We start from the raw sequence: 24,681 nt of genomic DNA, 5'->3' as shown, positions 1-24,681 counted from the left end.
TTTGTATTTTTGTTGTTGTTGTTGTGGTTTTTGTTTATTTTTTTACCCGCAAGAGTGCTTTAAAAGCAGCGGCTTTCCAGGCCAGCAAACAGCACGCGCTCTCCCGCATCCGTCCCTGTTCCCCTATGAGGAGGGAGCTCCCCATCCCCATCCCTGTCCCCACCATGGGGAGGATGCTCCCCATCCCTGTCCCCATCCCTGTCCCCATCCCCGTCCCCGAAGCCTACCTCTAGCCAGCGCTCCCAGGGCCGTGCTGCCTGGGTTTCAGCTCTACAGTAGTTTTTAAAAAATACGGATACGTTATATACCCTACAAAGGTCACCACAGGAATTTCCATGTCTTTGGAAGGAAGGAAAACATAACAAAAACAAAAACACAAAAAGCCGAAATGTTTCACAAAAGAAGAAAATAAAATCCAATTATCGGTGTCATCCACCTACAGGACAGAACCCCCCGGCCGACGCGCGTGGATCTGACGGGGATATGGCATCGCCTGCTCCAGAAAGGTCAGAAACACAGGTGAGTAGCTAAAAATAACTAGTCTGGTATAAATGTCTGAATTCCATGCGCTTGGTAGAACAGTCTGTCTCTTTGTGTCTTTTTTTCTTAAAAAATATATATATATAGTTATTGCTTTCTCGAGGGCCGCCGCTGCTCGCGCCCTCAGTGTGGGAGCGCTGTGGGCTCCGCGGGGTTGGCTTTCTTTCGCCTCTTCATGAGCAAAGGGTTGGAGGAATCCTCGATTTTCTTGATCTTGATTTGTTCGTAGTCCACTCGCATGGTGGCCAGCGCGCTCGTCATCTCCTCCTGCGGGGAGGGGGCACAGCGCAGCGCCCGTCAGCACCGCCACGGGGCGGCAGGGACCCCCCTGGGGTCGGGATCCCCCCACCCAAGGACAGGGACCCCCAAGGACAGGGACCCCCCACCCTCCTCCCGTGGTCCTGCTGCTCACGAGCCAGTTGTGGGATGGGCCTGACAGCCCCCCAGGCAGTTTTTCCAGCCTCCCCCAAATCCACAGGGCAGTACAGGGAGCTCAGCGTGCCCCCTGGGAGCCTTTTGCTCGCCAGTTTTGCACCCAATTGCAATTCCAGCACAAATCAGCCCGACTTGAGACCCTCCCAGCGCAAGGGGGAGGCAGAACCGGACAGCACGCGGAGCACAGAGCATGGCACGGCCCCAGATCAGCGGGCCAGGGCCTCACCTTCACGTCCTCCCACAGGTCCTTCTCCTCCTTCAGCACGCGGCTGGTGTGCAGCGGCGTCTGCGGCACCTGCATGGATTGCTGCGGGGGGAGCGGGGCAGCATCAGCCAGGAGCCAGGGCTGCCCCTGCCCTGTCCCCATTCCCATTCCCATCCCCGTCCCCACCCCGTTGCCCCGACAGCCTCACACCCACCATGATCCAGGGGTGGTTCATGAACTCCGTTATCGTCATGCGCTGGGTCGGGTCCGTCTTCAGCAGGTTGCGGATCAGCTGCTTCACTGCAAGAGCGGGGAGGCGTGTGAGCAGGGCCCCGGCAGCTCCCCTCAGCCCCAAAACACCCTCGTGTGCCCCCCCCTCAGCAGACCCCAGCCCTTTTCAACCCCCCCACAACCTCCTTTACCTTCCTCCGACACTTCCGACCACTCAGGGTTGGGAAACTCGTACTGGCCCATGCGGATCCGCTTCTTCATGCCGGGGGAGATGGCGAGGCCGTGGTTGGAGTAGAAGGGGGGGTACCCACACAGCCTGCATGGGGGGGGGTAGAATCAGTGCGTGGTGCTCTGGGGGAGCCCCTGGTACCCGCTGGGATGGAGAGGAAGCGGGTGACTTACAGGATGTACATGATGACGCCGAGGGACCACATGTCACAGGATTTGTCATACTTCTCCGGGCCCAGCACCTCAGGGGCTGGTGAAAAGAGAGGCAGACACACGGTGAGGGGGTGCTGGGGTGCAGACGAAGCCCCCTTGGGGCACAGGGAACGCTGCAGTGTGTGGGATGCTTCACCCACGCAGTGCTGTGCGCACGGAGGGGCTCAGCCCACACGCACGGGCAAAGCTTCTCCCCCCAGAGCAGCGAACACAGCGCGTGCCTGCACCGAGAGCAGCACAAAGCACCCCGCAAGGAGCCGTCCCAAACACCCCTCTGCGGTCAGGTCACGCTGGGTGCAAAGCCAAGGGGCTGCACCGCAGGGGAGCGAGCGTGGCCCCCTCCAAGCCTCCCCCCTTGGCTGTGACCCCCCCAGCCCTGCAGACCTGGGAGCGCTCGGAGCTTACCCACGTAGTAGGGCGTGTAGCACGGCGTGGCCAAGGAGTTGTGCGTGGTGGTTTCTTTAGCAAAGCCAAAGTCAGTGAGCTTTAACACAGCGTTGGGCCTTTTGGAGGTGTACAAGAGGTTTTCCGGCTGTGGGAAGACAAGGGACAGGAGGTGAGGGGCAGGGCTGGCAGCGGCCCCGGCAGCACCGTGGCCGGGCAGGGCTCAGCACCGTGGGCGAGCGCGCAGCGCGGTACCTTCACGTCCCGGTGCGCGATGTTGATCGAGTGCAGGTACTGGATGGCTTCCCCAATGCTCTTCATTATCTCTGAAGCCTCTGAAGCAGCAAGGAAGCCATTGAAAGCGTTTACGAGTGAGTTACGACACGCACAGCTCCCTGGTTACTCTATGGACCAGGAGCCAAAAAGCACGGCTGCAGCCTGAAGGGTTTTTTCTCCCCAAAACCTCCCTTCCCAAGCGGTGACCCCGCAGACTGTGGTCGCCCTATGCAAACCATACCCCAGAATTCACATTTTTGGAGCGTGGGGGAGTGTTTCTGTGCTTGCATGCAAGGGATGCACAGGGGAAGCTGAGAAAACATTCCCAAGCTCTGCTCTTCACTGAGCAGAAAAAATCAGGGCCGTGATCAAGGGCTGGGCGCTCACATCCAAATTCCTCAATTCCCCAAACACAACTGCTGCTAATTCCAAGGGCCACCGAGGAAATGGGCCGCACCAGAGGCGCTCCTACAGACAGCAAGGAATGGCCCAGAGACCAAAGCACAGGGCTCCGTACCCCGTTCTGTGAAGGCCTGGTCTCCCCGGTCCTGGATCCGGCTGAAGAGCTCCCCACCATCCAGGCTGCAAGAGAAGCGGGTGGCGTTAGGTGGGCGCAGGCACCCCGGAGCCTCTGCCAGCAGCTCTGTGAGATGCCCCAGCTCAAGCAGCACCCAAGCCTTTGACGCTCAGCTGAGCACCGCCCAAGCTCAGCAGTAAATTTCTCTCTTCTCCATCCCTGCCCTTCATTCGGCACTTCTGGGCACTGAGCGCTTCAGAGCCTCCCTCTTCCAGAAATGAGAAGGGCAGAGGATTCACACATGCTGCAGAGACACGGGGTGCAAACGGACGTGGTCTCTGTGCCAAGCCACAAGAATGCATTTACAGTAAAGACGGCGAAACGCTCCGCCGTGGTGACAGCACTCCCAGCCTGCTTGGCCTACTTTAGCTCTCCAGGCGGCCGAGCTCAGCACTACACAAACCCAAACCCCGCGGTGTGCGAAGTGCTGAGCTCAGACGGCTGCGCAGGTGAGGTGCTGGCAAGGGGCCACGTGCCCAGCAGACACCGGGCTGCTCGGGGACCTCCTGAATGCCCCGACGGCCAGGGCATGGCACAGGGCTCCAGCAGCATGACCCGCATGGGACAGCTCCCATCGGCTTGTAGGGGGGAGAGGCAGGGACCGGAGCCCTTGCAGCACAGCAGCTCGCAGGTACGGCGCTGGAGAAGGGCTGTGGAAACCTCATCACGGCTCCCGCCCCCATCAAAGGCTCCCCCAGGTACCCTGGGGAAAGGCTCGACTCCAGCAGAGACCGGGGCTAAGAGCAGGGATCGCTTCTCCGTGAGAACAGGGACAGCAGCGCTTCCTGCCTCGGCCTTATCTAACTCCAGCAGGAACGGCTCCCGGCTTTCCCAGCACGGAGAGCATCTCGAGGGAGCTCCCTGGACACATTTTGATACCCACAACACGGACAGCGCCGAGCCACCTGCCCGCTCCTTGCGCCGCTCACCCCCTCGGCCCCCCCCAGGCAACCTGCCGGCTTGCCAGGGGAGAGGTTTTGGCAAGGAAGCTACATTAAATCACAGCTGCGGTTGGGATGTGGTTTCAATACTTTCCCCTTCATTCCTCCTCCTCCCCAGGTTATATCAGACATCTACCCGAGCCAGCCCCGCTCAGCAGCTGCTGCGCCGGGCGCTTCTGCTCGGCTGCTCGCTGCCCCGCAGACCGCACCGTGCCGCTGGGTGCCAGGAACCCAGCGACTACCCCGGCTCTCCATGGCCGAAGCCAGTTTGGTTATGACCCATCTGCTACCAGAACCCAGGCCTGAAGCCTCCCGAGCGCCGAGCATGTTTTCAGAATGACTCAGAGCCTGCGCCACTCCCGCCCAGGGCGCGCAGCACCTTGGAAGTCCGTCCTGCCAACACCTTCAATGCTACGCCTCTCCTGGGGCCGGCGTCCCCACGGTGTCCCCAGCACCCAACGCCACGGGGCCGGGTCCCCCGTTCCCCATCGCCCGCCGGCAGCCAGGACTCACCACTCCATGACGATGAGCAGACATTTCCTCCCCTGGTAGAGGTTCTCGTAGACGTCCATGATGCGGACGATGTGCGCGCACTGCGACGCCCTCCAGTGCAGCTCCACTTCCCTGCGGGCCTTGGGGCAATCCTGCAGCATCTGCGGGAGAAGCCAAACCCCGCTCAGCGCCCAGCCTGGCACCTGCTGGGGAGCTGGGGACAGTGCCCCGCTGGCACGGTGCCCGGGGTGTGGGGAACACGGGGGTGCAGCCGGAGCGCAGATGCTGCCCGCAGGCTGCGGCGAGGCGCTGGGGCGCTCAGCGCAATGCCTCCAACCCCATCTAGCGGGAGCAGCGCGAAGCCACCCGCCCCAAGAGGCACCCAGCAGGGTGACGGGGCTCGCTCGGTCCTGTTAACCCTCACCTGAACGCCCGACCCCGCTCCGGTGACCCTGGATGGAGGATGGAGCAAAAGCAGCAGCTGCAGGGAAGGCAGATGTCCCGGGGAGCGCTTTCACTTTGCTCCTCCGTCCCGGCAGCAGTACCGAAGCGCTCCAGCAGAAGCCAGGCTTGTGCATTAGAAGGGGTTTAATCGGTCTCGCTCCCCAACGAACCCAGGGCTCCTCTGTACCCTTCTCCTCCCACCTCCTTACAACAGCATAAGCTGCTCGCCCTCACTCCCTCGCCTTGGAAGCTTATCCCAGCTGCCTGTCGCCTGTCTCCCTCCCCGGAGGTCTGCAGGCAGCGCCCTGCCAGCGTGACACCAACCAGCACAACTCCCCACTGCATTTACCAGAGCTTCTTTACGCCGTGCCAGCAGCGCTGCATCCCCACGTGCCACCAAACGTCCTCGCCCTGCCCTTTGCAGCCCCCAGGCAGCCGCACAGCACACGGGGCAGGGAGACTGCCACACGCTGCCCATCCTCTCCTGCCCCCAGGGCCACCATCTGCGTCCAGCCACCACCGCTGGCTTAAAACCTCAGCCTCCTGCTCCCTGGGACAGGGACATCGTCCCGCTTGGGGCCCCCCCACGCACGGGCACGATGCAGGAGCCGCTTCGGAGGCCAGCAGCACGCATGCCCGAGGAGGGGACAAAGCGAACAGCCAGATGTTCCCTAAATAGCAGGCTTTTCGCCCAAGCAGCAGCAGCAGCAGCCCTTTAATGAGGCCCTTGCCCTTCCCAGAGCCAGCTCACAGTTCCCAGGTGCAGGAAGGATTAGCTAGTCTGCCACAGACTATTAATTACCATGTTTGTCAGGATAAACAACCAGCCTTAATTATTATACTCCTAAATATAGAGCAACAACAGTGCCGATCCCGAGTGCATTTCATCTTCCTTCCTGCCTCCAGCAGCTCTCAGGGCCGGGCTCTGTGGGGCGAAACGCCCACTGCCCCCAGCCGGGACCGGGTCTGCAATCCCAGCTCGGCAGCAGTGGCTCCAGCACCAGAACAGGCTGGCCTCAAAAAAAAAAATACTGCTGCATCTCCACAGCTCCTCCAGAGCATCCTGGCTGGTAAAAAGGCTGCCCCCACATCCCGCCGACCCGCCGCAGTGCGTACAGGAGAGGTGACCGGCGGGGCAGATGGGAACACCTCATCCCTAGGGGGGATGCACGCCAAGGAGGGGAGAGGAACAGCCCCAGGGCTGTGCACGGGCAGGAAACATCAGGTTTGGTCATTTTGCAGCATGCGACAGCCTCATTGTCCGCTCGGTGCTGCAAAAAGACAGCCCAGGCGGCTGCCAGCGGGGTGACAGGACCCGAAATCATGCCCAGGATCCCGCTCCTGGTGCAGCCTGCTCTGCGACAAGGCATGATACCCGCTTTGGCCCCAAAAGACGTGAGCTGCCCACTTATAAATGAAATGCTCAGTGGCTGCACCCACCTGTGTTTGTAAGCCCTGGCTGAGGAACAGCAACTCGCAATCCTGCCCGCAACTGAGCTCGCCCTTTGCCACAGGGACGGGGACAACCCCGACACCCACCTGTGAGCCAAATGCCTGGGTTCTTGGTCGAGTCCCTCCCCGCATCCCTGGCTCTGCCCCCACAGGGCTCCTGCCCCCAGTGCTGGGACTCGGCGGTGCCCAGGGGAGCAGAGGGCAGGGCGATGACTGCAGAAGGCGGCGAGGAGAGCGCCAGCCCCGAGGACACCAACACCGCTCGCAGCAGCCCCTGAGCCGGCTTCAGAGCCGCTAAGCAAACAGGAAGCACTGGGGCTATAAAAAGCAAAGCAAGAACCGAGTCGTGAGAGAGGGCAGGAGGCACTCGAGGCGCTCCTGGCCACGGCTGCCTCAGAAAGCTCCCCGCAGCTCCGGGGCTGGAGGGCGGCTTGACGCACAGGAGAGACGATGAGGGGAGGGCACAGCCTCTCCCTTCTCACTGAGCCATCCCCATCCCCAGCACCGGGGGACCCAAACCCACAAAATCCCACCCGGTACAGCCCAGGGCAGCTCCACACCTCGGTGTGATAGCTGGGAGCAGGCACAACAGCCTCTGGCTGGCAGCTCCTCCAAGCCCCGCCGGCCCCGAGAAGAAGCCAGGCAGCAGAGCAGGGACAGGGCCTGGAGAAAAGTTTTGTTATTCACGGCTCTGCCCCAAAAAAGCCTGGGTGGGGAGTCAGGAAGTTTAAAAGAAAAAGAAAAAAAAAAAAAAAAGGAAAAATAAAAAAAAAAGAAAAGAAATTGTAATTACACACAGGGAAAATTGAGCAGCAGGAAGCAGCCAGTTAGCATAACTCTGAGCAGAACAAACAGGAGAGGTACAGAAACATCCATCCAATTTTCAGGTCACTGCGAGCGCTTTTAAATAAGCTTAATTGTGTTTCCAACGAGCTGGGAGGCAGCCGCCTCCATTACCTGTACCAGCACAGCCGTGACATTTGCTTTTGTACTTGGGCACCCACAGGCAAGTCAACAGCTGCCTGATAGCCTTCAGAGCACCCCCCGCACCTCGGCTCCACAAACAGCCCGGCCTCCCTCCGATTTCCTGTTAGCTGTGGGATGGAGGAGATTAAGCCTCGTTAAGGGAAGGAGCGGGGCTGGTTGGGAAACGTTCCCGGTGCCAGCCAGAGGCCAGCCCCTGCGAGGCTGCATCAGTGCCGCAGTGGGGCAGGAGGATGCAGAAGGGCTGTGGCAATGCCCTCGCCGTGGTAAAAGCACCCCACGGGCGGGCAGCAGGGTGCTGCTCCCACTTCTCCTCCTTGCCGCTCCTTCCAGCCGCTGTGCCGGGTGGGATGGAGGGAACCAGAGCAAAAGGCTGAGGGCAGCTGGGACATTTCCCCTCTGCTCTTCCACCCACAGCTCGGCTGCCTCTTCTCTCCGCGCCGCACCCCAGGTCCCCGCGCGGCACCGAAGGCAGCAGCAGTGCTGCTCCCCAGCCAGCACCAGGGCACCCCCTGCTCCCCGAGCTCGGCCCCGCAGTGGGAGCAGAGCCCTCCTCCCTGGCAGCTCGGTGCCATCGGCACGTAACGGGATCAGCTCGGAGCCCCGCGAGCCTCAGCGGCTCGGTCACGGCTATTCTGAGCACCGCGGCCCCACCTGCTCTGTGCCTGCCCCACGGCACCCAGCGGGCACGGCTGAACCCACAAAAAACCCACAGAACCAACAGCAAACGTCCAGCCACCCGGCCCCAACAGCACCTGTCTCAATTTCTGGTTACAATACGTCTCCACGCGTACATGGAAGGCAAGGAGAGAGACAAAAAGTGGTTTCCCCCCGGCATCCGGGGAGAACCCCAGACCTGATGCCCCCAGTCGCTGCTCAGGGCTTTATTTTTAAGGGCTGAATTAATGCCATTTTAGTGCTGCAGAACAAAGTTATTTTTCTACAGTCTGCTGCTTGCTCCGGTCACTCGTCCAACGTATTTGGGTGTGTTTGGTAACACTGCCCAGGTCCCCAGTTTAGCTCTGGCATCCAGGGCAGCCCACGGCCGCAACAATATTCATATTCCTTGGCTTGCGAGGAAGAGGCTGGGATCAGAAAGCACCTTACATCTCCCTGGTGTCCAAAAGGGTTCACTGCCCCCTCCCTCTCACCCACCCCAGCCCCACTGGGGGCCACAGGGGCTTCAGAGCAGCTCCAGGAGCAGATTTGGGAAGCCGAGCTTGCCAAGAGTTACCCCTACCCGGCCGGGAGGGCGATGGCAGGGCAGGGGCAGCCCGCGGGACACAGCCGGGTACAGCTCAGCTGCCCCCACCTCTGCTGCCTCCTCCCACGGGGCGGCTCCTGCGGACCCAGCTCGATGACTTCAGGTGGGAAACCAACAGGAATTGGTGTTCTCAGAGAGAAACACATGCACAGCTGGGAGCACTGCTCAAAGACAGAGGGAAAAAAAGACCCAACACCAGTATTGAGGAGGGGGATGCTCCAGCACCAGGCAGGGGGTGACTGTCCTGGCACCGGGAGTCTGCAGAGCGCCGGGAGGAGCCATGGGGAGGGACGGGGCCGTCCCGCAGCTCCTCTGCCTTCGGTGCAGCAGCACCGCGGGCACCGCGCGCCGTAACCGGATCTGGGTTACGAAAGCGTCTGTGGACGGAGGGCAAGGGCAGCGCCACGGGGCTGACAAGGAGCAAGGAGCCAGGGCCCTGCGCTCTGCATAACCACCGTGCTCTACAAGAAAAGCCCTGGAGCAAAAGCCGGGCAGTGGCGTGCGTTCCCACAGGGCTGGACGTGCCTCAAACGCGGCTGCGCAGGGAAGAATTTGGTGTTTGCGCTCCTGAATTGCTCCCCAGCAAAATGCTGCCTCATCCTCCAGCGCCTCGCTCCCAAACCTCCCCGAACCCGCTGCAGCTCAGAGCCGCCGGCTGAGCCAATTTTTCTGCTCTGCAGCCCCCGCGAGCCCGCTGGGTGCAGGCAGCTTTGCAGAGGAGCAGCCCCGGCGCTCCGCAGACATCCTGACCTTTGAGCAACCGCTTCCAGTTAGCAAGTAAAGGCCGGGGCTGCCAACACGGGCACCCTCCGGAGGGCCCAGGGCTGCAGGCCAGCACCTCAAAGGCTTTGGCTCAGCCCCACGCAGGCAGGGAATACCTGGGCAGGCAGCAGCGTGCGGGAGCCGCGCTCTCTTGCATCACCCCACAGCTTCACAGCCCCCGGGGCCGGTACGGGTCTCCAGGGCAGGGCAGGGGACTCCTCGTCCACGCTCACAAAGCCCCTCCGTGCCCAGCCCCTCAGCCCCCAGCCTGCGTTTGCTGCCAGCAAAGGCTCTGACGAGGCTGAGCCGAGGTAAGGGGCTTCCCTTTGCTATCGCAAGCTGTGAGGAAGGTGGGTGGGAGCCAGGAAGGAAGGAAGGAAGAGAGCAGAGCAAACAGGGGAGCTGGAGCCGCGCACACACGCTCACGGCCCCTCGCCTGAGCGCGTCCTGATTCAGCCTCGCCGCCCCCTCGCACGATGCTTCGCCGTGACTCACGGCAGGATTCGCACGGGGAGCATCCCCAGCACCCAGCCGGGGAGGTGCTGAGCGCCTGCTGCGGGGTGGGATGGGGCGAGGAGCCGAGCTGCCCCTTCCCCAGAGCCTGACACCGTGGGACCAGGCTGCCGCAGGAGCGTGCCCTTTGCTACACAGCATTTTCGGACACCAGCCTTGGCTGCTCACCTGCTGTGGTGGCCACCGAGGCTCCAGCTCCACGCTCACGCGGGCACATCAGCTGCTCCTGCAGCCTGGGTATCTTTATTTCCCTCTTTTCCCTGATCTCCAGCGCTCCACCTGCTCCCAGTGCAGCAGCACACACATCCCTCGTGCAGGAGCCGTGCCTCTGGGGACCCTCCGGCAGCAGGACACCCCCCGGAGCAGCCGCACCAGGGGGCTGCAGGAACCCAGGAACCTGCTCCCGAGGCACGAGGAATAAACCTACAGCACAGAGCTGCAAGTCGTCACCCGCCCCCACTACCAGAAGGAAAGCAGAGCAGGGGCTGTCCTGGCCAGGCAGCAGCGAGGCGAGGAGCATTTTTCCCTAATAAAGCAAAATGGTTTCTCTTTGAAGGATTTGCCTCTTCCAATCTTTTCAAGTGAACCGGTTGCCAACTGGTGCCAGTTGCGTGACACGTTCGCAGGGCTGGTGCCGGACACTTTGCACGTGCTGTGCCGGGACCGGGATGACCAACTGACCGTGTCCCCTTTTTCTTTTCTCTGCCTTTAGTACCAGAGCATTTGGGATCCCCCAGGGGACCACCCCACATAGCCAAGTCCCCCAAGAGCCCCCCAGCCCCGACGCCGCTGGGACGGAGCGAGCAGGAGGGAGCCCGGCTTCCCCTCGCGCTGCCTGGTCTTGAGCTCCGGAAGAGAAATCAAACTGCAAGGCCCAGAGGCCGTGCGAGGGATGAAGTTACCCAACACAGGAACACTCATCGCTGTTACAGCAATGACAAAACGTGCGGCTCAGGAAACCTCCCCCACATCATCCGGGCTCACACACGGCCCTTCACGTTATATTTATGTCCTCTCCACGGGCAGCACCCAGGGGTGAGCAGATCTCCCTGTGGGCTCCCCGAGCAGCAGACGAGAGCCTTCAGACGAGAACCACATCGCAGCCTGCCACGCCGTGGGGCTGCCTCCCTGCTCAGCTTCATTCAGGGCACAAAGATCGCAAGGAAAGCCAGTAACAGCCAGCAGCCACCGCACGCGGTGCATTAGCAGCTTCATCCCCCCACTGCCTCAAAGCAGAGGTCATCCCCGATACCCATTTGTCTCCAGGAAGATGGAAAGCTTGGAAAAAGCATCCCAGGCAGAGAATTAGTCGGATTAGTTTCCCCAAAAGCACCTCTTGCAGACAGAAAGTCAAAACAGGCAAAGCCCCAAGCCCGTGAGCTGCGTGGCTCCGCGTTTTTCAGGCGCTGCTGCCCTCGCCCCCCACGCAGCCCCCACACCACAACACCAGGAGGAGATTTCACAAGCGGGCAGAGGACAGAGGGCTGCCGAGGGAAGCAACACAACCATTGCACGGCGCTTTCACAAGGAGACCTGCAACACCGGGGGGGGCCGGCAGAGCCCCAGCACGACGGGGCCTCACGCAGCCGGGAGCGTTGCACCATCCCCTGCAAGCTCCCACTGCGGGGGGGTGCCGGGGACCCCCACCCACCGCCCACCCCCTTAGCCCAGGGCATCTGCTGAGCATTTCCTCGCCCACGACAGATGTGGCAGCTATTCAGGCTTTTCAGGCAGCAACAAAAGCCTCGGCGGGCGCACAAAGGCGAGGAGCAGAAGAGAGGCTGGGGCTTAAACAGGAGCCACCTGCCGGGGGCCCCCCTCCCCGTGCCACCGGGACACCCGTGCCCGCTACAGCCCTGCACCAAAACACTGCACCATCCGTGGTGAGAGGTGCCCGAGGACACCGCCCCGACACCGAGGGAAGTGCCACCAGCACAGCGGGGACATCGGGGACGAGGGCGTAAGGAGGGGGCCGAGGAGCTCGTGGAAGAGTCAGAGCAGGTAAACGGCGACTGGGCGGCAGCACGAAGCGTCCCCGCTGACTCACCGCCTCGTAGCGACGGCACACCGATGGCAGGCTGCTGCGAGTGCTTAATGAAGATAAATAAACAGCTCCTGCTTCGTGTATCTGAGAAAAAACAGCAACCTGGTGCCTGGGTTTTGTGTTGGGATCGTCGTCTTCTCGCCACCGTACATCAAAGAAACACAGAGTTGGGGTGAATTGGGGTGACTCCCCCGCTGCTCCTCTCTCCAGTGGGGTCTGTGCTGCATGGTCAGATCCCAGCCCAGGCCCTCAGCAATCATTACCGAGACCCTCGGTGTCCTGTCACGCAGGACGGTGTCCTGGGGTGTGTCAGGACATCCGTTAACCAGGCTGGTGCCAGCAGGGCATGAGGACGGGTGCCTGCACCAGGAGCATCCCAGTGTGACCAGGGACTGACTGGGAAAGGCCCAGGTCCTGCCCTGCACACGGGGCTCAGCACCCAAAGGGCCCCTCAGCAGACGTAGGTGCCACAACGGGCACTGCAGTCACGGATGAGGAGGACAGAGGTGATGAATCACCCCCCGGGAGGGCAGAGCACGTCGGCACTGCTGGGCCCAGCACTAAGCCAGGCCGTGTTCCAGCAATGCAGCTCGGACCAGTGCTTGAGCAGGGGGTGAACGGGGGCCAAAACGCCCCAAACCCAGCCTGCCACTTCCTACGTGTGCTGAGATGTCACCCGGCAGTGACAGGGACACCAGATGAGGTCTGAGCGGGGACGGGACCGGCTGGCTTGGGAGCAAGGCAGACATCACCAGCACCGCTACCAGCATCGTCACCACCAGCATCTCGGGCCCTTTTATCTGCACTACAGAAAGTGAAAGGAAAATGAGAAGTCAAGGGAGGGGCGAACATCTTCACAAGAGCTACGCCCCGCTGAGGCCAGGGCTTCGTGAAGAAATGCTTTTTTGCCACCTCCTTGCAAAGCCTTCAAGGCCGCCCCAGCTCTCCCTTCAGGCTTCCCCCCCCCTCCAAGTCCTGCATCTAATTAGATTTCCCATCAGAGCCGCTGCAGCGGTGAATGGGAAAGTGCATGCATGTGCTTTACGATAGGAAGAGGCTGATATTTCTGGGTGTGTTTGATACAGAAGCGAGCGCTAATGTAAACCATTAACTCAGCCCTGACCTCCGTACTTTGCACCTCCTGCAGGCGCTGCACAGCCTGGAGCCTGCTGCTGCAACCCCACCGCAGCACCCTCTGCCTCCCTCTGTGGCAGCACAAGGTGCCAGCTCTGGGCTCCGTGTCCGTAGGGTTCCCCTCCTGGAGGACACACGGACAGGCTCAGCCCTGTAGTGCTGCCTGTGGCCAGCTGAGCAGCCACCGGGCACTTGGAGCATCCTTTTGGCTCCCTGGCTCCAGCAGCCCCAAAGCCGTGTTCTGCCTGTCTGCACAGCGAGGCCCAGATGAGCCCATCAAATCCGTTTTCATGGAGCCCTTTTCTCCCAGCCAGGCTGGGGCCAGATGGGGGAAAGCCCACGGGATGCAGCACAGCGCTCCCGAAGCTCCTCTCGCCACCCAGGACATCACCAAGGTTTTATTTACGTGCCCTTGAAGCCTGGTGACGCACGCACGGCACGTTTTGCATCACTCTGTCCTTTCCTCGGCGATTTGTTTAGAAGCGTCTCATCCCCTCGGCGGGCTCTGTCAACACCGGGGCTCACAAACACCTTCCGATGCCAAACCCAGGGATGTGCACCCCAATCCCAGCACCCCAAATCACCCCGGAGGCGACGAACCCCCCAGCACAGACTTCCCCATAACCCAAAATGATGTTTGCATCCAACCAGCCCTGCTGCAGGCTGGGAGGCGTTTTGCCCCCGGTCCCCACGTGGCCTGGATGCAGCCCCGCAAAGCGTAACCAGCTCCTGCATTAAGCGGCCGCTGCTCCCATTGAAAGGAGGTTTTGTGCCGTGCAGGGGGAAGGTCGGAACAAGAGCAACACGGGGATTTCATAACACGCCTTTGTCTGCGCAAGCAGGGGCCCCGCGGCTGCCTCCCTCCCCAAACACACTCCCACCCCCGGCCGCCGTGACCGCCCTCCTCCGGCCTTTGTCCCTCCACCCCACACACGGAGGAATGACCCTAAAAGCTCCTCCGGCTTCCCCAGGGCTGCCAGCCCCAAGTGGTTCCCTCGCTGTGAGGGGCTGCCCTGCGCCTCCTCCTCCTCCTGCTGCCCAGGGGTGTCCTGCACCCCCGGCACATAGCACGGCCTGCAGAGGACCTCGTATGAATCCCCCCACTTGGGATGAACCCACACAGGCTAAAAGCCGAGCAATGCCCCAGATCCCAAGCTCCCCGTGGGCACCTTCCCGCAAGCACTGGGGTCAGAAGCATTTTGGGGCTGACCCCGGAGCTCAAAGCACTGCCAGAGGCCGAGCAGGCGGCCAGGCGAGCAGCAGCCCGGCCCTCCCTGTGGGCCTCTGCCACCCGTCCACGTGGCCTCACAGAGCAACAGGAACCGAAAAGGGCTTTGGGGCCCTTTTGGGGCCCTCCTTTAGGGAGGAGGACGTGAGCCTCCTGCCATGCACCACTGGCCCCGGGGAGGCCACCCCAGCACCCCGGTGCTCAGCACCCTCAGCTTCGTGCTCCCCCCGGCTTGGCCCCCCTGCGCCAGGCGTCCGAGACAATTCCAGCTGAGAGGAAAACACAGTTTGGCTTCTATTTTAAAAAGCCCTTGTTGCATCCTGCTGGCACCTCATTAAAGCACTCAGGACACGGCTGCTATTCTTAGCTCTCCCGGCCTCTCGCAGCGCCGGGCACGGGGAGCAGGCAGGAGGGAGGGGAGGGCTGAGGGAGGGAGGCCCATTAGGGCCAGGACGGGGCCCAGACCAGCGTCCCGGTCAGTGCCGTAACCTCGGAATACCTCATCCAGCAAGCATGCATAATTCATCACCCAGTGCCTGGATGCCTCCACAAACACCGTCAGAGGAAAATCCTCCCCTCTCACCAGCCCCGAGAGGGACCCACCAGGCTCGGTCTCCACAGGCTGTTCTCACTATGAGGTCGGACACTGGCAACACGGCAGAGCAAGGTGTCCATAGCGGAGGTTTTGTCCTCTTGCACCTTATAAACACACAGTGAAAACAGGCTCTGGGAGGACTCGCTGGTCCTTCCACAGATGCCCCATACCCCGCACATGTTTCGCCTGTTAGAGCAGCATGGGAAGGGAATAAAAGCATAAAGGCAGGGGCATTTAAACAAATGAGCAAACCCTAAACCTACTGCCACGTTTTTTGCTGCCTCCCTAGCAGCTGGACTGCTGCTTGGGACTCCCCTCCTCAGCCAGCCCCGTGCCAGCCCTTACACCCAGCACCCTCGTGGACACGGGGCGAAGGGAAGCGGCTCTGGGGCTGGCCGGGGGCTCTCGGGTCCAGCTCCGTAGGAATTCAAGCTCCTTCAATCCCACTTATTGACGAAAAGGGCTCAGGGCCGGGGGTACGCCAGGCGCAGCCAAGCAGCAGACAGTCCTGCCTTTGTCCGGCCCAAGGGCTCCTCCGGCAGCCCCGATGCTTCCCCGAAGGCAAGCCCTGCAGCCTGGCAGGCGCAATGACACCAAGCAGATTAGCTTTGGGAAACTGTGTCCCCTCCGAGCTGACTGCAGTACCTTGGGACCTCGCTGTCCTGTGCAGGAGGAAAGCACCCAACGCTACCATGTCCCCCCTGCTCCTCCTTTCTTCCCAGGGTCACTCGCCTGGCTGCTTCAGCGCAGTCTTTGGATAGAAAGAAATTCGAAAGGGACGCTTTGGTAAAAGGCACAGCTGCCTGGCCTGCAGAACAGAGCCCGTCTGTGTTGCCAGAGCTGTGCAAAGCTGAATGAACAGGCTCCCATCAGTGAATCCTCATCTGATAGCGGTGATGGAGATAAAGAGCATCCCTCTGACGCTGCCGGGGGGCTCAGGGCGGGGAGGGATGGGTCCCCAGCCGCCGACCCCTGAGGGTGTGCGTGCACACACAGTGTGATAACAGCAAAGCTGTGCATACCACGGATTTTTGGCAGTGCTAGCTCCCTGGGACGTCTGTTGGGTTACAAGTTTGACCTTAAGAGAAGGTGCCACGAACGGATTCAAAGAGAACCAGCAGCAAGGCAGAGCGCTGGAGAGGTGACAGGCTTTGTCCAGGTGTGCAGAGGAGAGGTGACAGGCATCTGGCAGGGGACGGGGGTGTCACAGCCCCGCCAGGGGCACAGCACGCTGCTCCACGGCAGCTCCAGCCCGCAGGGAGGGAGCTGCTGCTCAGCCACGTGCAGAGACCACACTGTAATCAGCATGAAACCCCCGGCATGTTACTCACCCAGGCTTCAGCAGCCCAGGATTTGCATCCCTAACAACAGGCACCTCGGGCTGGACTGGCCACCTCCCTCGCTGCGCCCGGCCAGGAGCTGGGGCCGCAGGAGCACCCAGGGCACCTCCGAGCCCCGCGGAGCTGCAGCGCTTCCCTTCCAGCTTCCATCTCACGTCGTGGGCAGGGAGCTGCTCTTAACCAGCAGCTTGTGCTCACAGTGAGGTGCTGGAAGCTTCCTCTCCAACACGAAATAAAGAGGGTGGGAGGAGAGGCGAGGAGGGAGACGTTAGATGTCCTGCTCTGACACAGAACAAGCCACTGAGTCACCAAAGCCAAGCGGCGAGGTGTGGCAGCGCCCCTGGAGCGGGACGGCCCCAGAGCTCGGCCGTCACCCGCCTGTCGGGAGAGGGCTGCGTGTTTACGTGGTCAGGCAGGAAAGCAGGGAGCGGTCCTGGGCTCTGAAGTCCCATCCAAGACCCAGACTCAAAGCGAATTTCCCGTCGGTCCCAGAGAGGTTGCTCTCGCTCACGTCGCTGGCACTGGGAAGGGGCTGTTCCTTGCAGGGACACCCACTGAAGACAAAAGCAAGATTCTTGCAAGCCCTCAGGTTAGCCAGGGTGAAGGCGTCCTCCCAGGGAATTCAGGCAGGCATCTGTCTGGGGGCTGCAATGCTCATGGGCTCCCCGAAGCAGCCCTTCCCACCGGCAAGGCACCGCACACCCCATGCACCGGGGTGGAAACCCACACCCAGCCTGCGGCACGGGACTCCCCCCAAAAACACCGCAGCCCTGATGACTTCCAGGAGATAACCCCGGTTTAAACTTCCTGGCAAGCCCACCCTTCCCAGGGAGAGGCAGCCAGCCACTGCGGCAGGGCGACTTATGCAACAGCAGCCCTGTGTTTTCTTAGCAATCTGCCCAACGTAATGGGCAGCGGCGTTGCGAAACGGCTGGAGAGGAAAAGAGGGAGACACAGCAGAGCCTGGAGGGGAGCAGGCAGGAGGCTGTTCAGGCTAAGCAGAGTCCTGCAGCCCCACCGTGCCGGGAAGCAGCAGCTCTGGGAGCTGCAGGGACGGGGCACTCGCACCCACAGCAGCGCCAGCTGAGAGCGAGCACAGCCCCTGCCTTTTTGCGAAGGCACAGGGATACAGGATGTGCTCAAACTGTCCTGAAACATGCTTAAATGCCAAGATGGTAGATGCAACGAGGCTGCCACAAGGACTGAAAATAAAAACACGTCGCTGTTACCAGGCCAGCCTCCCTCCCCTTTTATTTTTCCTTGAAGTGGCTGAGGATAACATGCATTCCTTCTGGTGTGCTTGCACGTGACTGCACATACCTTCCCGCAGCCCAGATAAGCCGAGACACCCGGGACGCCGTGCCCATTTCCGAGCAGCTCTGCTTGACCCGGCTCCCGCCCGCACCTACCGGCTCGAGAAGCAACGAGCGCGGCTCCTGCGGCCGCCACAACGCACTGCCAAATTTCCACAGCAGCCCCAGCTTTTGTTCCAGCCAGATTTCCCTGAAAACACACGTTTGGCAGGGAGTCCGAGGAGCCTTTCAAGAGGCTACGCTAGCTGCTCGCCGCAGCTCGGGGCCAGACGACTGGCGAGGACCGCAGACAGAAGCGCTGCTCAGCTCTGCAAACACTTGGAGCAGAGGAGGTGCCCCACGGAAACCCCGAGATGAGGCTGCCCAAAAAGCACAGGAGGGCTTCAGCCCCTCAGCACAGAGCCCTGGCCCGCTGTTGTACAGCTTTTCCCTCCAGCAGGCAATGCTCGGGCAGTGACAACCTGAGCCCAATGCACGCTCCTGTCCCAGGCCAGCAGAGCTGAACGGGCTCAACCTGACCGGAGCACCCCGCTGCAGCCGGGGGCATGCAAAGAGAGGCAGCAAAGGTAATTAGGATGAAGCAAACGAGTCCATCCCTCTGCGGATCCCAAATCTATATCCCAAACCGGGCCATCTTATCGGAGCAGAACTGCGAAGTCCCCGCCTGGCTGGAAGCCCCTGGAACATTCAGATCTGAGCTTGTGTTTTGAACTTTATCTCTAGTTTAGGCTACAGCCCGCTGGGAGGCCAGGCACACAATCACATGCAGCCCTGACGCCAACGGCTTAAATAATCTCATTACATATGACGGCAAAGGCCGCGACAGTCACAGACCCCTCGAGCCAACTTGCTCACCTGCCCTCTCCGCGGGGAGCATTTATTCTGTCCCAGCAAAGCCCCCGCCGACGGAGGGCACTGATCCAGGGGAAGATGCTGTCGCCCTCCCCGGCGTCAGGGGAGATTTTGCCACGGCGAGGCTCCACGTGCTCAGAGGGGCTGCTCCAGCACCCTGCCTTGTCCCCAGCCGCCCGGTGAGGGGGACAGTCCCACCACCCTTCACGTTTTCACAGCTCACGGCACCTCGAACAAGGCGCGTGTTCCGGGGCATCTCAGGGCAGGGGCTCAGCAGCACTCCGACTCGTGGCCTTCAGTCTCTTCCTGAGGCCGTGAAGCAATCCGTGAGTTAACGCAAGCATTAAACCTGTGGTTGCCACAATCCTGCCCCAAACCGGAGATCTTAAATGGCTGAAATCTTTTAAATGAACCGGCCGCTAGGCATAAAGGAACAGCGGCTTAAAAGGCTGTTTGAGGTCTCTGCATTCAGACTCGTTCCTGTGTGAGCGCACACGGGCACAGGCACTTGCCCGGGGACCACCAGGGCATCACCCCCCGCTCACAGCATCCCCCCCTGCCCCGTCCTCAAACCTGCAGGCAGGGTGCTCTCAAAAACAGGGCATCACCACCTGCCCCACAGATCACCACAATGCACAGAGGCCCTGGACCGTGCCAAAATCCCTGCCCACGGCAGTGGGGTTGGAGCAAGAAGGTCTTTAAGGTCCCCTCCTACCCAAGGTGTTCTTGAAACGTCAGCCCCAACACAGCCACCTGGGCTCACAGCTGGTTTGTTAGGGAGAAATCGGGTAACGCTGCATTCACCTGCCTGCAATTGGGGCCAGTGGAGGGATTGCCCCGGTCCTCATGGGTCTGCACCCAAAACCAGCAGCCTGTGAGCTCAGCCGGCTCCTGCAGACCTTCTCCCCAACTCCTGCCTCACACCCACCTCCAAACCCCTTCCCACAACACGGAGAGGGGCTGAGCGACCCAACCAGCCCCGGCACGGGGCAGGCGATGCTCGGGGGCTATCGGGGAGGGGAGCCCCGAGCCAGAGGGGCCCCAGGGGCAGCCCCGCAGCCTGCGGCAGCCGCCCCAGCCCGCCGCAGCCAGCCCCGGCGCGGCAGAGGGGAGGCAGCGCGTTATTCTTGGAAACCAGGAGGTGAGGTCATGCTGCCTGAATGCTGCTGCAACTTGAGGCCAGGCGCGCAGGGCCGCTGAGAGGGGCCTCCTGCCGCACCGCACCGGGGGGGTCACCGGAGCTGGCAGGGGGACGGGGGCTTCGGCACGCCGCGGGCTCCTTCCTTACGGTCCTTTGGGAAAGAGAAAGTCCCCACGGCTCGCACGGTGCAAGTGTAAAGATGGGAGAGTGCAAGCCCCAGAGAAGGGATGGGGTTTAAAACTACTGCCCTCGTACTGCTGTGAGGGGCTCGTGAGGGCTCGGCCCATCACTGAACACAGCCCAGGGCCATCAGGGTGGCCAAACAGCCACGGCTCCAGCCAGCCCTGTCCACCCCCTTCATAGTGTCTGCACAACCCAGCAAAGCCCGTGCCCCCCGCGCATCGCAGCCCGAGCACAAGTCCGGCTCTTTCAGAGAAAAGTCACCTCCAGGCTTCCTTGGCACAAGTTTCCTTGGAGTTCACCTGTGCCGCCCATCCAGCCAGCGCACGAGGAGGCCCAACATTTCAAGCGGCTTCGAGTTATTATTTACACCATGCCCAAATGCACACAGAGCTCCATGGCAGGCAGCACGTGCCCGAGGAGCCCCCGGCACTGTGGTGCTTTACAGCACCCATGGTGGCCAAAGCTCGTTGAAGGCCAGGCAGGAGCTCAGCACCAAGGAATTCATCGTTTTACCTGGCGGCACCTGGCTATCAATCACACGCACACCACGAAGCTCATGAAGGAGAGGGCAGGCTCCCTGTAAAGCCCCAAAGCCCTGCATCCCAGCATCTGCGAGCACAGGAAACACGGATCCTCCTCTGCGAGACCTGTGGCTGAAGGCATTCAATTACTAAGAGGAAGAGCCCTACCATTTCCTGAGCATGTGCCAGAGCACAAACCAGCCCCCGGCTCCCAGGCCGTTATCAGTTTATCTCCGTTGTAGATTTGACTGCTCGGAACATGTAATATATTTGGAAGGGATTATGGCTGATCATAAATTGTTTAAACAAACTCAAAACCCAAGTCAGTAAACTCTTTTGGTCAATGAGATAATAAACCGCTGCCTTGGAAAAGCCCCAGTGATGTCACTATACTTTCCATAGCTTTTAAACTATGAGTTGCACAAAAATCCACAGTGAAGACATTTTTGGTTACATTAAATACATAGCAGAGCTCAAAAAAAATCCCACCGCTGACACAGAAGCAGACACACAGTGAGGTCTGTTTCCCATGAGCGTAAGCCCAGGATATTCACACACTCCAGCACTTAGGGAGTATTTTTCCAGCTGGCTTGTCCGAGGGACAAAGCATTTGATCTCAAACGAAGCTGCAGGGAAACGGGGTGCTCTGCTTCCTTAAACACCCTTGTAGAAAACCCGACCCATGGTGGCAGCGAGAGCACGAGGCCACCAGCAACACGAACACTCATCCACAGCGCTGATAGCAGCTCCGATACTGCCTGCCCTACTTCCACGGCAGGCGGCCGAAAAGAACAATAAACCACAAAAGTACTGGGCTCTCCTTCCTCCTCTTCCATCAGAGGAACCATCGCTCACGTTATCTGATGAGACGGAGGCCGAGCGAGACTGAGTGTTTCGCAAACATGCCCCGGAGCTCCAAGGATGCTCCAAAATCCAGGCTGCAAGAGGGGACAGCTCTGCAGGAACTGAAGGGAGACACAAAGATTTCCTGCTCTGAAATTTGGGTGAGGAGAGACATTTGTTTGTTTTAAGGGAAAACTGCTCCACGGAGAGACACACGGGGCAGAGAAAAACTCATCACCTGCCGCCCCTGGGCTTCATTTTCCAGCCTGCATTACCTGCCGTTTGCTTGTGAAATGCTGAATTCGTACAGCTCGCCTTTAGCCCAACATCTCGCCTAAAGATTAGCAGAAAGTGGAATTTGCAGCACGCACACAGCCCTCACTCCCAGCCTGCACCACTTAATGCCCACAGCCTGACCACAACGAGCAACGCCAAGTCCAGTCAGCGGTGACCTACATACAAGAAGTTTTGCAGGGGTGACAAGCCTCGTCATAAATCACGCCAAGGAAGAAAGGGGTAAGAAACCACCCAGAGCTCGCGTTTCAGCTCCACTCGTCACCTCTCCACGGCCTTCCCGTTCCCACCCTGCTCCACACCCAGGAGCAAATAAACCACGGGGTCCCCACCGCCAGTGGTCGGGCAGCTCAGGGCTGAACGCGGGCAAGGAGCACCCGAGCCAGAAAAAGCCGCGTTTAGAGCCATCTGCTCCTGAGCAGACAATTCATGGACTCCACGCTTGAAGTGTTTCTTGATACCAGAACAAAAAAAAATAAAATGGGTTTGGGAAAGCATTGAAACAATATTGATCTATAAGAAAAGGAATATCTCCTGGGTTTACCTAGGTACAGTGCAGCAAATAGAACTACCAAACAGCACTACCATCCATTAACTCGTACACAGCGCTGTTGTGTGTATCCGACATGGGCCATTGCACCAGAAAGAGGAGAAAATTGGCTGTAACGTTTCACCAGAATTGGCTGTAACGTTTCACCGCCGCCGGGACACTGCCTCTGAGCTCAAACTCTCCCGGAGCACCGGAAAGTGCTCTTAAGCAAAGTGACCCTCAGCAAAATGCTAACTTCAACGCGTCTCTCTGCTTGGGAGGGAGGTTTAGCAACATAATAGTTGCTCCAGCTCCAAGAGGAAGCACAATGTATCCAGGAGTCACCATTAATATTAAGGAGACACCCAATTGTTTCCTTCACCACGTTAATGTACAAGATCTTGGAACAGAAAACATAAAGAGAAACCGCTTCGAATGGAAAGGTTTGCTGCACAACCAAAGCAGGCAGCATGAAGAGATTTCAGCTTTGGCTGCTGGATAGGAGCCATGAGAATTCTTTTAAGCATCATCTGCAACATGACAACCCAATGCAATCACTTCTGGGTATCCCGCTTTAGGTCATCATTCCACGCTGATGCAGCCCATGAGTAATTCCGATCCAAATACCTCTCCGCAGGTCCCTAGCAGAGATGTCATCCCGGCTGTGAAGCAGGGAGCGATGCTGTCAGCACACGCCGCATCCCAGGCAGGCCCCCCATTGCAGAGGGACAGCCACGGCTCACAGCTCGTGCTCCCCAGGGCAAGAAGGGCACACGCAGCTTGCCCTGGCTCCCAGGCTCCCGGCAGAGCGGTTTATAGGGGCTGGAAGGAATCGCTTACAGTAGCAGCTGTGCTGCTCTTTGGAAAGCCAGAGTCGCATCCAACAGCCCAGCTAAACTTTCCTCTCTCCGCCAGGGAAGTGCGAAGAGGCCAGGGCAGGGGACAGAGGGGAGAAGACCAGCAGCTTTCCAAAACAGATTCACCAGCAGGCGCACCTCATCCTCCAAGAGCTGCGCAGCCATTCCACATCGTACCATTAAATCCTACACCACAAGATGCTTTTCCATATTGCCAAGGACACGACACAACACCTAGCACTAAATCCCGACCCCGTCCATGGGTAGCGGCAGGGCAACAGCGCGAACCTCCAGCCCTGACCCTCCCGGCCCGGGTTTGGCCAGGAAGGAACCGCTGCAGCTCAGTGTCCCCCGTCCTCGCACCGCCGCTGCCATCCTTCCCCTTTCAGTGTTGCGAAAGGGAAGTGCTGGAATCCACGCTTTAAATAGTTGAGTCAACTGTAGAAGTGGTGAGGAGCGCGTCTGTCAAAACAGAAGAGGATTTCGCTAATTTCCATCCCGACGGGCTGACAATACCTCTCATCCTGCAGCGTGACGGGGTGCGGCTAACGACAGTCGCCTGCCTTTTGGGAAGAAACCTCCAACTTTTTGCCGTCCGACTGCACAAGGCCACACATGTTGAGCACTGTCCCACAGCGACCCTGTGCACCCCGGCAGCACCACTTGCACCCCCAGAGCCCGCTCCTTCCACCTGCCCATTCCTTCCCGCTAGGAACCTCAGGTGCCAACAGACGGGCAACCCGAAAAGCAAAGGAGGGGAGGGTTACGCATCCGCCCGGCGATATTTTCAGCCTTCACAATTCTCAGGGTAACGGCGAGGTTTCTAACAGCTAATGCGTGGGCACCAGGCGCATCTCTGCTAGGGAACACGGCGCTCCCGTGGCACCGGCTGTTCGTGCCCGTGTCCCCCGGCGCTCCGTCAGCCTCCACGAACTTCCCCGCGTCCCTCTGCTGAAGGCTCCTCGCCTGCGCTCCGAAGGCTCACCCGAAAAGCAGGGCACAGCCCCGGCACGGGGCGCCCCTCGGGTTGTGCTGCTCGGCTGAGGACCCCCGGAGCGGGAGCGGGTTGGGGACGCTGGAGGGGCAGGATAACACCAAACCATTCCCCTTCCAACGCGGGGAACGGCCGCTGCCCCTTATTCCGAGCTGTTTCAGCGGGTTCCATTCCCCATCCCAAAGGGAATGGGACCAAGAGGCCGGAGGACCCCCGGACCCCCACCCAGCCCCGTGGGCCAGCTCCGCGCTGGGAGGTGGCACTGGGGTTGGGTACCGGGACGAGAACCCCGCCGGGGGAGCTGCTGCCGGGCCGGGGGCTTCTCGCTCGGCCTCTGGGCTGCCCGGGCAGGCGGGGCGGATGTTATTTGGCTGTGGGGAAGCCCTGAAGCTGCGCGCCGGGGCGCTCCGTGGCGAGCAGCGCGCAGCGGGGCGGGCGGAGCGGGGAGAGAACCGAGCCGGGCCGGGCCGGGCGGCTCCGCGCCCCGACGGGGGCACCGGGGGGGCACCGGGGATGGGGTGGGGGGGGCCCGATCCGGGGAGAAGGGAGGGAAGGGGAAGGGAGGGGAGGGAAAGGAGGGAAGGGGGGGCCCGGCGCGCACCTTGAGGGCGAACTTCTCGCCGCTCTTCTTGCTGAAGATCTCCAAAACTTTCCCGTTGATGCCGAGCCCCAGCACTTGCGTGGTGACCTTGTAGTCGTCCGTGATGGCATTCTTCCGGATCTGCAGGCCTCCCTTCCCGGGGAACGGCGGCAGCGGCGGCGGGGGCGGCCCGTGGGGGGGGGGCGGCGGGCGGCGGCGGCGGCGGGGGGGGCTGCGGGGGGGGCGGCTGCGGGCTGGGGAAGCCGGCGGGCGGCGGAGCCCCGGACAGCAT

At 60.7% G+C, this 24,681-nt stretch overlaps 1 protein-coding gene across 1 annotated transcript; it reads right to left on the bottom strand.

Moving 5' to 3' along the window:
* Window positions 1–213: 213 nt before the first annotated feature.
* MAPKAPK2 (MAPK activated protein kinase 2) lies at window positions 214–24,681 on the bottom strand. Its single transcript, XM_032203139.1, is given in 11 exon segments — window positions 214–807; window positions 1,202–1,282; window positions 1,395–1,480; window positions 1,603–1,727; window positions 1,814–1,889; window positions 2,258–2,384; window positions 2,492–2,571; window positions 3,030–3,094; window positions 4,544–4,683; window positions 24,411–24,581; window positions 24,583–24,681. Coding segments are annotated over 11 exon segments (1,194 nt in total). The 3' UTR covers window positions 214–663.

Source organism: Aythya fuligula, chromosome 25, assembly GCF_009819795.1.
Source record: "Aythya fuligula isolate bAytFul2 chromosome 25, bAytFul2.pri, whole genome shotgun sequence".
Classification (NCBI taxonomy): domain Eukaryota; kingdom Metazoa; phylum Chordata; class Aves; order Anseriformes; family Anatidae; genus Aythya; species Aythya fuligula.
The sequence above is the reverse complement of the archived record's forward strand: the minus strand, read 5'-3'. Positions and strand labels throughout refer to the sequence as shown.